Source organism: Helianthus annuus, chromosome 14 (genome assembly GCF_002127325.2).
Source record: "Helianthus annuus cultivar XRQ/B chromosome 14, HanXRQr2.0-SUNRISE, whole genome shotgun sequence".
NCBI lineage: Eukaryota > Viridiplantae > Streptophyta > Magnoliopsida > Asterales > Asteraceae > Helianthus > Helianthus annuus.
In genome coordinates, this window is record NC_035446.2 from 160,569,123 (window position 1) to 160,581,964 (window position 12,842).

General features: G+C 43.3%; 2 protein-coding genes across 2 annotated transcripts; one reads left to right on the top strand and one right to left on the bottom strand.

Moving 5' to 3' along the window:
- Positions 1–6,636: 6,636 nt before the first annotated feature.
- LOC110907712 lies at positions 6,637–9,636 on the top strand. Its single transcript, XM_022152654.1, has 5 exons — positions 6,637–6,717; positions 7,407–7,505; positions 7,678–8,620; positions 8,692–9,537; positions 9,611–9,636. Exons 1-5 carry the CDS (start codon positions 6,637–6,639, stop codon positions 9,634–9,636), a joined length of 1,995 nt encoding a protein of 664 aa, XP_022008346.1.
- Positions 9,637–9,831: 195 nt separating this feature from the next.
- LOC118486750 (glutathione S-transferase T3-like) lies at positions 9,832–12,004 on the bottom strand. The gene is made up of 2 exons (XM_035983453.1): positions 10,659–12,004; positions 9,832–10,545 (listed from the first exon to the last, which is right to left on the bottom strand). The coding sequence occupies exons 1-2, from the start codon at positions 11,127–11,129 to the stop codon at positions 9,982–9,984; spliced, it is 1,035 nt and encodes a 344-aa protein (XP_035839346.1). The 5' UTR covers positions 11,130–12,004; the 3' UTR covers positions 9,832–9,981.
- Positions 12,005–12,842: the final 838 nt, after the last annotated feature.

A 12,842-nucleotide genomic window follows, 5' to 3' on the forward strand; every position in this document is an offset into this window, starting at 1 on the left:
CAAGGATGTGCGCATAGAAGTTTTGAGCAACCCGTCAGTACCATTAAGAGAAGTAAATGTTATCCAAGTGGGAGCAACGTCATGGATGACTCCGATAATTATATATCTCCAATCGGGTATACTTCCGGAGAACAAAGCTGAGGCAAGAAAAGTTCAGTACAAGGCCGAGCACTACCAGATGGTTGATGGAATCCTATATCGAAAATTATACCTCGGGCCATTATTGAGATGTGTTGACCCAGAAGACGCGAACTACTTGATCAGAGAAGTACATGAGGGAATCTGTGGCATACATGCCGGACCAAGAATGGTGGTAGCAAAGGTGATGAATGCCGGGTACTACTGGCCCGGAATGCACCTAGACGCGGTGAAGATTTTGAGAAAATGCAGCGGCTGCCAGAGGCATGCACCGAAAACGATGCGCCCCAAAAACGAACTGGTCCCAGTAACAACGGCATAGCCTTTTCAGCAGTGGGGGATAGATATGGTTGGCCCCTTCCTAGAAGCCCCAGGCACAGTCAAATTCATAATAGTCGTAGTTGACTATTTCACAAGATGGGTAGAAGCAAAAGCACTCGCATCAACCACATCTACCGTAGTCAGAAGGTTCATCTGGGAGCAGATCATATGTCGTTTCGGTCTGCCACTACGAATCATCACCGACAATGGGACGAACTTTGCTGCAGAAGATCTTCAACGATGGTTCAAAGAATTACAGATTGAACATACCTTCTTCTCCGTTGCGCACCCGCAGAGGAATGGGCAAGTGGAAGCCGTTAACAAAAGCATTTTCAACGACATCAAAGCACGACTAGGGGAGCAAAGAAGGGGTTAGGTTGACGAATTGCCAAGCATATTATGGGCCCATAGGACAATGCCCAAAACAAGCAACGGAGAGACACCGTTCAGCTTAGTCTATGGGTCCGAGGCTATCATACCAGCAGAGATCGGATTGCCGTCACCAAGAATGCTCTCCATGAATATGATCAACAACGAAGAAGAAAGGAGGTTAGACCTTGACCTCCTAGAAGAAAAGAGAGAGATGGCAACAATCAATGAAGCAAAATACAAAACAAAGCTGGAAAAGTATTATAACTCCAAAGTCCGAATCTGCGCTTTCAATCCGGGAGATTACGTCTTGAGGAATAATGAGGCGTCTAACGCTGAAAAACCGGAAAATTAGCTCCCAAATGGGAGGGGCCTTACGTGATAGACGAAGTACTCGGAAAAGGGGCATATAAACTACGTACCCTGGACAACAAAGAAGTCCTAAGAACCTGGAATGCTCAACAGTTAAGAAGATGCTACATGTAAACAGCCAAAATTTTATGTACTTGTAACGGCCGCGCGCCAACACATTTAGCACTAATACAAGAAGTGTTTGGCTATACTTTTTCCATGCGAATTTCTTGTCACAACTGCATATATTACTTCGGGCATACACGAAAACATCAACGGCTCGACCTTAGGAAACGTTGTAGACCTCCAAGGCCTGTCACAAACGAGTGCACAAGCCGGGTCAAAAACACAACCAAAGCCTAGAAAACGCCAAATAAATACTTCGTGCCCATAAAAACATGAAAACATCGAACACACAGTCAACAAACATTGTAAAGACCCCCAAAGCTGAACACAGCTGGGTCCACACAATAACCTGTAACTCGATCACTTCGTATTCACGAACCAACCTGCGCATACAAATGACAGAATAAACGTTGTAACTAACACAACACAACCTGTCAGCGCCATCATTCATTTGTGATACCTAATCAAAGTAATTACACATGCACATATTGTAACAACGGCAAAATTCACAACAAACAAAATGAAAAGGATGAATAATAGCACAAAAGCAGCCAAACATGGCTAAATATTCACAAAACAACTACAGGCAACTTGTTCATAAAACATAAAGCAAATTGTTAGTAAGATTGTCAATTACAAGGCTAGCAAGGCCTATACGCGGCACACAGGTCGGAAACCTTCAATCTTGATGACTGGGGCCAGCACCCCCTGCCCCATGCCCTTCGTCACCAAGAGCTTTCTTCAGAAGTTCAACAGCGTTGGCTTTCCGAGACAACTTTTCAACAGCTTTCACAACACCAAATTCAATAAACTCGTACTCACGACATTTGGTGGCATACTTACCAGAACAATTCTCCTTGAACAATTCAAAATGGTAATCTTTCTCACCACTCGCCGCAGCAGCCCTGCCCTCTCTATAACCCTCCTTGCGACCGCTATTATACGCCGCTTGACCCAACTCAAACATGTACGTGGCAAGCTCATGAGATTTCACAATACGCTCAGCAATCTACAAGAAACATTCAGAAACATAAGAGAAACAATAAACAAAAAAAAACAAAAGTGAACATGTATAAGAGAAGTTACCAAAGGGACAGCGCGAGAAAAGAGCCATTTGCAGTCAGCAGAAATTTCCTCAGAAAGGAGTTCAGCAGCTTTGCACTCCACAACCTTCTTTTCACCAAATTCCTCCAACCTAGCTATACACTGAACATACTCTTCTTCCTTCTTCTCATATGCAACGCGCGCTTGCTCAGCTTCTTCGCTAATCTTCTTCTTTTCCCCAGATAGCCTGACGATAGCATCGCGCTTAGATTGCATTTCTGCATTAGTACGCTCGCAAGCAGCCGCCCAATCCTTTTGCTTCTGAACATTGACCTGCTTCTCTTGCGCAAGTTTCTGCTCAGCATCCGAAACCCTCCACAATAACCCCTTCTTCTCAGCATTAAATATCTCTCTCTCCTCAGCAAAAGCCTTCTTCTCATTCTCAAACTCAAGAGTCTCTTCCCCCATCGACTTCCATTCGTGGACAATCTCCTGGGAGGTGGCAAAGAAGTTAACCCCAACATGAATGTGATCATCTAAGAGATCAAACCGGTTACGCTTTTTCTGGAACAACCTCTCAGCAGGGGGAAGAGGCAAGTTGAAGAATTCCTGATAGTTGACATGGTCATTCATCCGGGAACCTTGGGTTAAATGCCATCGAGGGGCATGCGGCAAATCATCACACGCCGGGTTATGGGTATCCCAGGACCCGGCTTGAACGTGTTCAAAATCCTGACCATGAGGAACCCCAGAAGTACCACCACTAGGGGCCGGATGACGTCTGGTATAAATGGTCTGACGGTGCGTAGCCTCACTAGACTCCGCATCCGTTTCAACACCTTTACCTCGGCCACCACCAGCATCGTCACCGGCACCACCAGCATCACCACCACCACCCTCCCCTGCCTGCTCTACTCCCACAGGAACTTGTTTCTCTTTCTCAACCGAAACTTCAGGAGGAGTGGACAAACCAAAAGTCCTCGAGGGAGGAGAAGAGGGAGGAGTAATCTGAGAAATATCAAACCTCCGAGCAGCCTTAACCGGCTTCACACCCGCTGCAATACAGACAAAACAATCAGAAAAAAGGCAAAGAAAAGACAACCCAAGCAAACAAACAAAAATTTTGGTACCTCCAGAACCGGAAGCCTCATAAATTTTCTCCAACAAGTTCCCATGAGTAGCAGTGAAAACCCCAAGATCAATCTCAGACTCAGAAGGGGCAGGAGGAGTTTCCTTCTGGAGCCTGGCCTTTTTTGACGGAAGCATAGCAGCAGCCTGCTCATCAAGCTTACGTTTCTTATCTTCAAGAGCTTTTTTCCTCATCATCTCCGTCAACGTAGCGCGGTCTTCAGGATCAGACCCACGATGTTTCTCTCCAGAACCTAAACCAGACAATGTATCAGAAACGACAACGTAATCTAAGACAGGAATGGTAGAGGGTCTTTTACGAGGAGTCTTAGTGGTTTTTCCCTCAACCCTCTTCTCCTTCCCCTCTGGCTTGCCAGCCTTTGTCTTCTTCCTCGTTTCCAACTGAGCAGTAGTCTCAACCGGAACTTCGACATCATCATCAACGGGCTCACTAACGGGCTCATTGATAGCCCCTCGCGCCGGACCTGCACGCGCGTAACGAGAAGTTAGACCTTCAAGAGATCTGCCAGAACTTCCACTCGAGAGAACAACAACTTCCTCTCGGGTGGGATCAATAGCGTCATCTTCATTAGCTTCACCTAGAACAACGTTGGCATAAGCAGCAAAACTCTCGTTTGTAGGATCCAAAAAACGGGGGAATCTGGTCCAACCAGGTTGGTTTCCCATATTCCTGGATCGCTTCAACCATGGCACCAGCGGCCTTCGGGTCCAAAACATTTAACAAGCTGTACCTAACTGTGGAAAACAAGAAGATAAGGAATGACACACACACAAAAAAATAATAATAATACATTATGAAACATTACATACGTTTGCCTTGGTAACCATAAACAGGAATACCCAGAGGGTTCTTCGGGAACCAACGCAAACTCATACCAGCGCCAACCAAAGCCATTTCTTCCAACTGAGAAATAGCAGTAGCTTTGTGCGTCACCTTCTTGTACCACTCCTGCTTTGCAAAATCCACCAACACGTCTATCTTTGGGATCCATTCACTCACTGGCCGGTAATGCATATCCATAGGAATAACACCACGACGGATGTAGAAAAACTTTTGCTTCCAATCATGCAAGCTTTTCAGAGGAGTAGAACAACAGGGGATAACACCACCAGTCCGGGAGTTAAAAGAATAGAAACCGCTGGTGTAAGTCATAGTGTAGAAAACGTTAAACATTTCAAAAGTCGGCTCAACACGGTTAGCTCTGCAAACAAATTCAAAATGGGTAACACGGGGAAGCCCAATAGCGTTGATTTGGGAGATATGGAGCCCATAATTCCTCAACACCTCTGCAGTAAACTTGGTCATCGGGAGTCTGAAGTTACCCTCCCGGAAAAAAGCAGCATACAATGTGAGATAACCGGGAGGTGCGTCCATGGCGGTAGAACCAAGAGTCGAAAACTGGGCACCCCAATCTGGAAGGAAACCCATCTCCCTAACCAAGTTATGGAACTCTTCCTCTTTCCACCCTATCGTGGCTTGATCAGGACCTGGAGGGTTTTTGCCTTTGTTCCTTTTCTTTTTTAACGAAGGATTCGCTCCGGACATATTGAAAAATCAGAAAGATAATATGAATATAGTTAAGAAAAGGAAGAAGCAAGATAAAGGATCAAGAGAGAAAACAAGAGTTCAAATTTTGAAAGTGAAGGAAGTCAAGGAAACCGCCTTATATTTATACCCATCGCATTTAATGTGAGGGTAGTGGGCCGTCAGAAATTCAGAAGGTCATCTAATAAGAAGGAGACACGTCAGCAGGGAGAGAAATCGTCACCTCTATTCACGGGAGCGTGGGCGGCACACACCTGACAAACGTAGAAAAAAGTAACTGACACCACTGAAAAGACGCCTGTTCACCTCCGATAAGACAGGGACATCAGACAGTCACATCAGTTGTCCTTCTCCCAAGACAAGAAACTTCTTTCAGAAGAAAAAACCAACACGCCACGCGCCATGCGCCATGCGTCCAGTTGACTCAAACTTGCTAGCACGCCATGCGCCATGCGTCCAGTTGGCTCAACTTTGCAAGGTACCGACAAACCATACGCCATGCGTCCAGTTGACTCAACCTTGCCAGCACACCATGCGCCATGCGTCCAGTTGGCTCAACTTTGCAAGGTACCAACAAACCATGCGCCATGCGTCCGGCCGGCTCAACATTGCAAAGATAAGCAACACACATCAAACAAAAACCACTCACTTAAAAGTCCAGAATCCCTCCTAGACGATCAACTCAACTAGAAGGCACACTGGACTGGGGGGACTTGAAGAGGTGTGGTCCCAAATCCTTGCCTACATGACAAGGACCACACCACTTTTACATCCTACATGACACACACATCAGCAAGCGAATCCAGAAGCTTCTAGAAGCTTCTGGAATATGGCAAGGTGGCACCAAAGATGCTCCCTCCAACCAAAAGGACAAAACGTGTCACCATTCATCAAGCGCCATGTAGGCCTGTAACAAATCAAGGAGCAGACCGACATCAGCAGTACGACATTCCTAGCATGAGCAAATACAGGCGTGCCACGTGTACCACTACCCTGACCACGGCAGAGGAGACCAAGAGGATATTCCCCTTGGTCGGACAGCTGGCGCCCTATAACAGTTGGCAACACTGCTCCTCCTTCTTCCAGCATCCGGCTATAAATAGGACCCTTCATCATTCAGGTTGAATCATCTTACCCTCTATACTCTCACACTCAACACACACTGTTTATTCCCCTCAGAACAGTACTTATTCTCACGCCGGAGCCTGGTTAAGAGGGAAACCCCCATATTCCCCTCTTAACGAGACTGACGGTGTTGTTTTGCAGGATCGTAGCCATTTCACGAGTAGAGAAGGAGATTGAACCCACAGAAGAGACAATCCCACAGATTAACCTTAGTGTTAACCTGTGTTTCATCACTCCCTTTACTTCTTACACAACCATTGGGTGTCAGCCCAATGGCCACCAGCCCGTATTCTAACCCGGAGGTGGCGGGTTCGAGTCTTGCTCGTTCCCAATGCCCCTACGGTAGCGGATTTACCCCTAGACTCAGGCTTGCTGGGTGGCGGTCTGCGAGGTGGGATCACCTTGGCGGTTGGGAGGACCGTGGAATATCCCCCCCTTACTTCTTACACAACGTCACAATCCTACGAATGGCGAAGAATTCGGATGCTCTTAGAACATTCACATCGGATCACCATATTAATGTGAATGAGTTCTCTATATTATATAGAGTAGTTGCGAGTGGTTGTTAGTGAAAGAAATAAAAAATGTAATGATAAAAGTATACAAAAGTATTAATTTAATTAAAAACAAGAGTGAAAATATAGTGATTTTTAGTGTAATTATAACGTTAGTATTAGATTTTGAAATGAATAAATCTACAGTATTTAAAATAATACAATAAATTGACAGGTGTCTACGAAAACTTCACAAGACACAAGTGACAGGGAAAAGGCTATGAAAATTAAACATGGCATCATGTTTTTTTAAACAAATCACCTTTAACATAATAGGGTGATTAAATTTCATTTTTTTATTCAACAAGACACAAGTGACAGGGAAAGGGTTGTGAAAAATAATTAAACATGGCATCAAGTTTTTTTTTAAACAAGTCACCTTTAACATAACAGGGTGATTAAATTTCATTTCTTATTCAACGACAAACAAGACTATCATTCCACCAAAAAAGACTAGCAGGAAGCCTTAGATTTCAGATGTCATAACACTTGCATAACTTTCTTCAAGTAAAAAGTTTCAAAACATAGAAAACACCATAATTAACACGTTTAATGATTGCAACAACTAAGAAGTGATATTCAACCAATAGAAGATGAGAGATTTGAATACTAAAAAAGTAATGAAAAATCATCCCAGTCTGAGGCTGAAGCTAATATCCTTGTTGAGCCTTTTTCACTTACAGAAATTAAGGAAGCTATTTGGGGTTGCGTTGGGGATCGGGCTCCGGGCCCGGATGGTTTTAATTTCAAGTTTATTAAAAAGCACTGGGATCTCTTTCAAGGTGATTTTCTAAGGGTTTTTCAGGAGTTTTATCATCCCTGTCTGAGGCTGAAGCTAATATCCTTGTTGAGCCTTTTTCACTTACGGAAATTAATGAAGCTATTTGGGGTTGCGTTGGGGATCGGGCTCCGGGCCCGGATGGTTTTAATTTCAAGTTTATTAAAAAGCACTAGGATCTCTTTCAAGGTGATTTTCTAAGGGTTTTTCAAGAGTTTTACAAAAACGGGTCTATTAATAGATGCTGCTCGTCTTCTTTCATTGCCTTAATTCTTAAAATTAAAGATCCTACTTCTCCATCTAATTTCCGCCCTATTAGTCTTATCGGGGTTGTCAACAAAGCAATTTCTAAAGTCCTGGTGAACCGGCTCAAAAAAGTGGTTGGAAAATTAGTGTCGGAAGAGCAGTCTGCTTTCTTGGCCGGGAGAAACATTTCTGATGGCCCACTGATAAAGGCAAAAAAATTTGGTATGATTTTTAAGGTTGACATTAATAAAGCTAATGATTCTCTTAATTGGAAGTATCTTGATTCGGTCTTGGCTCAAATGAATTTCCCGGAGCGGTGGAGGGGCTGGATTATGGCGACTCTTGTATCATCACGGGCATCGGTTCTAGTGAATGGTTCTCCAACTATGGAGTTCGAGTGTACACGTGGGTTGCGTCAAGGAGACCCATTGTCCCCCTTTTTATTCGTTATTGCTATGGAGACGCTCTCCGGTATTATGAAAAAGGCCGTGTCGGATGGTATTTTTAAAGGTTTGCGATGTACCATAAATGGTCCGGTTCTTTCCCACCTTATTTATGCGGATGACGTTGTCTTTCTTGGGGTTTGGTCGGGTGAGAATGCTCTTAATTTACGTAGAATCTTGAGATGCTTTTATTTGGTCTCTGGATTGAAAGTGAATCTTTCTAAGTGTTCCGTGTATGGGGTCGGGGTGGATGATGTAGAGGCACAACTAATGGTGAATATCCTGGGGTGTAAAAAGGGTTCTTTTCCTTTTAAGCATTTGGGATTGATGGTAGGTGCCAATATGAATCTTATTCGAAATTGGAAACCGGTTATAGACGTGTTTAAAAATCGGTTGTCGCTTTGGAAAGCAAAGCATCTTTCTTATGGAGGTAGAATTACTTTGTTAAAGTCGGTTTTGAACTCGTTGCCGACTTATTTTTTCTCATTATATAAAGCCCAGGCAAAAGTCTTGGAGATTTTGGAAAGGTTGAGGAGGGTTTTCTTTTGGGGGGATTGGATGTAAATTCTCACATGAGTTGGATGGCTTGGGAAAAGGTAATAGCTCCTATTGAGTATGGCGGATTAGGATTTGGGTCTCTTCGTGATGCTAATTTAGCTATGCTATCGAAGTGGTGGTGGAGATTCAAGACGGACAAAGATGGGTTATGGAGAAGAGTTGTATGGGCGGTTCACCATAATAATAGATCTTGGGCTCCGGTTCCGGCTAAGGCTTCACTGGCTGGTCCTTGGAAGCATATCGTCGGAATTTGCGAACATCTTAATCAGGTTGGTATAAATCTTCCAGACTCTATTTGGTGTAAAGTGGGTTGTGGATCGAAGGTAGCCTTCTGGCTCGATCTTTGGATCGGAAATCAGCCATTGTATATTAGTTTCCCTCTCTTATTTGCTCTTGAGAAGGATAAAACTTGTAATGTGGCTGATCGTGTTTCGTGGGGTTTAAATATGCTAAATATGTCATGGGATTGGATCCGGCTTGTAATGTCCGAAAGTGAACAGGAGGAACTGATGGATATGTTGCTTCTTCTTTGTGATTTCAATGTCAGAGATGGGCCAGATTCATGGGTTTGGAGACACGATAAATCGGAGGTATTTTCGGTGGCTAGTATCAAAAGAACTTCAGCGTCGGCCTCGAGATCGGTTCCGGAATACTTGTTTTTATGGAATAAGTTCGTTCCGAAAAAGGTGGGGATTGTTCCTTGGCGAGCTTTGTCGGAAAGGCTACCAACTCGGGCTGCTTTGGCAGCAAGGAACATCAACACTGCGGACACCCGGTGCTTGTTTTGTGGTGAGTATGAAGAGACCAGTGAACATCTTTTTGTGTCCTGCCAATTTACTCAATCGATTTGGCTCATTGTTAGACAGTGGTGTAGAATTCCCCCCATAATTGCTTTCAGCTTGAAGGATATTTTAGATTCCTATGTCACTGTGAATAGTAGTAAGGGTGTAAGGGGTGCTCACCTAAGAGGTGAGTCCCCTCTCTTACGCCCAACCAACCAACTAGTGCCACATCAACTCCCCTCTAATACTCCCCTAATACCCCTTTTTGATGGCGGCACTCCCCTCTTAGGTGAGTTCGATTTTTTTTTTTTTTTTTTGTAAAATTATGCATGTTTATAAATTAAATAAAAGACATTTCATTAAATTTAAAAAAAATACATTCAAACTAGAAAATAAAAATCACATTCAAACTAGAAAATAAAAATCACATTAAAACTAGAAAATTAAAATTTTAGAAATCGCATGGCCACCCGTACTTGTTAGCGATTTCGCGCTTTCGGGCGAGGATGAACGGCAACATACTTGGCGGAACATCGTCGTGCGGCTTGAGGAATGTTTTCATATCTCGATCGTAATTGTAGTTTTTCATTGTCTCGCGTTGTTCCGATATGAGCTCGCGAGCCTCCGACTCTCTTTTTTTCCTCAATTCGATCGCCTCCAATTCTACCGCTTGCTTCGCTTCTTTCATGGCGGTGTACACTTTGAATTGTGCCGCCAACTCGGCCGAGCTTCCCTCGGACGATGTAGCTTGACGCTTGTCTCGCCGTTGTGGTCTTTGTGGCGAGGGGTCTTCGTTCATATCCGGTATCGAAGGGTCCACGTCAACGGGCTTTCTTTTATGTGCCGAACCTTCACCTTCCTCACCCAACAATGGGACTTGGGCCCATTTCTCGTGTCTTCGAACGACCTCCCACGCCTCGATGTGTTGAAAACCGTTCGGAAATCTATCTTTAAATTCTTTTAACGCGACTTTCATCACGTCGAGATCCTTACATCCGCTTCCTCGTGTGCGATCCTACATGTTATAAAATAATAAAAATATACAATATTAAATAATAAGTGTTAAAAAAATATGAACTTAGAAAAAAAAATTAAAAATATACAATGTTAAAAAAATATAATTTTTACCGCTTGTTGGTATAGGCCGTTGAAAAAGTTTATTTTCGTCATCATCGGGTTCCATTTAGACCGTACTTGATGAACGGTCCGGTTACTTCCACCGACAGTTTTGTTAAAATGCTCTAAAATCTTACGCCAAAAACTATCGCGGTTTTGTTGATTGCCCTTTTTTTTGTTGGTAGAGCAATGTACCCACGCCTTCGCCAACGCCTCTTCTTGGTCCTTTGTCCATTTTTCGCTCACCATTTTCCCCTTTTTATCCCGAGCGTCATCTTCTTCGTTGCCCGCGTCTTCATCCACATTATATTCATCGTCCTCGTCCTCGCCCTCGTCGCCCAAATTTTGAGTTTCGGGCACTACCTCATCGTCCTCGTCGTCGTAAATAGGTAGAGGACGTTCGACATTTCCTCGTGTAGATGGAACTTGTGGGGAACGAAAAGCATATGGGTCGAAGGCGGGGGATTGAGGAGGAGCGTCCATTGATAACAAATTTTGAAAATAGCCGAAATTGGGTTGTTGGGTGTTGTAAAACGAGGGGTGTGAAGGTTGTTGGAAAAAAAGGGGGTTGTGAAGTGTATCCGAAAGGGGGTTGTGGTTGAGCACTTGCACCGCTCGAACCACCACGAGCCGGTTTCGAGACCCGTCCCTTAGTTTTTTTCTTGGCCTCGCGGGGTTGGTTCTCCATTGCTCGGTGTGAAGGGGGTGTGGTTTGAGAGTATAAAAAATAAAAAGTGAAGTGGGTGTGGTTGGAGAGTATAAAAAATGTGTTAGAATGATATGGTTTGAGTATAAAAAAATGGAGTGAATGAGATGGTTATTTATATATGTTTTAAAAAAGTGATTTTTTTTTTTAAATCGGACCGTTGCACAAAGAGCCGTTCCTCAATTCTCGTGCAAAGTCAGCGGTGAGTCCACACCGTTCTCACCCCCCGATTCGGGTCCCCGCATTGATGGCGGCGGTGTTCCCGATCGGGGACAACCCTCACCGCAACCACTCCCCGCGAACACCCCGTACACCCTAAGAAGAAACAAAAGATTATTAGTGCTATTGTCCAGGTTGTAATTTGGTGTGTTTGGAGGATGCGGAATGAAGTCCTATTCGGTCAAGCTACTCCTAGTATTACGAAGGTTGTTGAAGAATCAAAGTCGATGGCCTATCATTGGATTAAGAATCGATCGGGTTCGTCTCGTTGGTCGTGGAACGAATGGCGGAGTTTTAATTTGGTTATGTAATGCAGTTAGTATTGAACCATTTTGGTCTTGTGGTGATGCGTTTTGTAAATTTGGTGTCTAGCGACTTGATAGTTTGAATAATAAATTTTTTGTTGGCCGTTCAAAAAAAAAAAAAAAAAAAGGGCCTATGATGGATAGCCCTGACTTCAAACAAATCACACAGCCAAATAAGGAATCAAAATTCAAACATAAATAGTTTTTTCTACAGAGTTAATTCTATTGTTAATGACAGCCAGAAGTTCATGATTATGATGCATTTATCTATAATTTTTGTTACATGTATAACATAAGCAGTGAAAACTTAAGAGACAGAAAACTAATAATCATACCCATGGCATTATAGCCTGGTTGTATCTTGGTAGTTGGATAAGACTTATGATCATTAGGTCATTGGTTTGATTCCCACAAAGGGGGTTTTTCCTATATTTATTGGGTTTCCTCCTGAATTGGTGTATAGGCATTATTGCCTAGTGGAGATGGATATGATCGGGTGGTTCTGCTGGTGCACGATGATACTCCAGTGGTCCGTCAGTGACCCAAATTTACCGTTCAAAAAAAAAAAAAAAAAACTAATAATCACTATCAACTTTGTTAGCTCGATAACAAAATTAAGTCGAAACTGAATTTGCTAACTCAATAAAAGCGCATTACATAAAACAGACTTGCAAACAGTATTGCATGTGATAGTTTACTTTGAAGTTTCATCTAAAACTAGGATTTTGACCCGCCACGCGTTGCGGCGGCGTCAAAAGTTAAAGTAACTTGTATCTATATTGTATATTTGACCCGACTCTTTACTTAAAAAAATTACATTATCATTGAATGAAAACGAATTATATCTGACCCGACTTGCTTTCAAATACAGTTTACGAACGTACACAAACTAAGTATAAAACGTATTAGTTTTTACCAGACTCGCTTGAGGAAAACGTTTATGTCAAAACGTGAGCCATTTACATT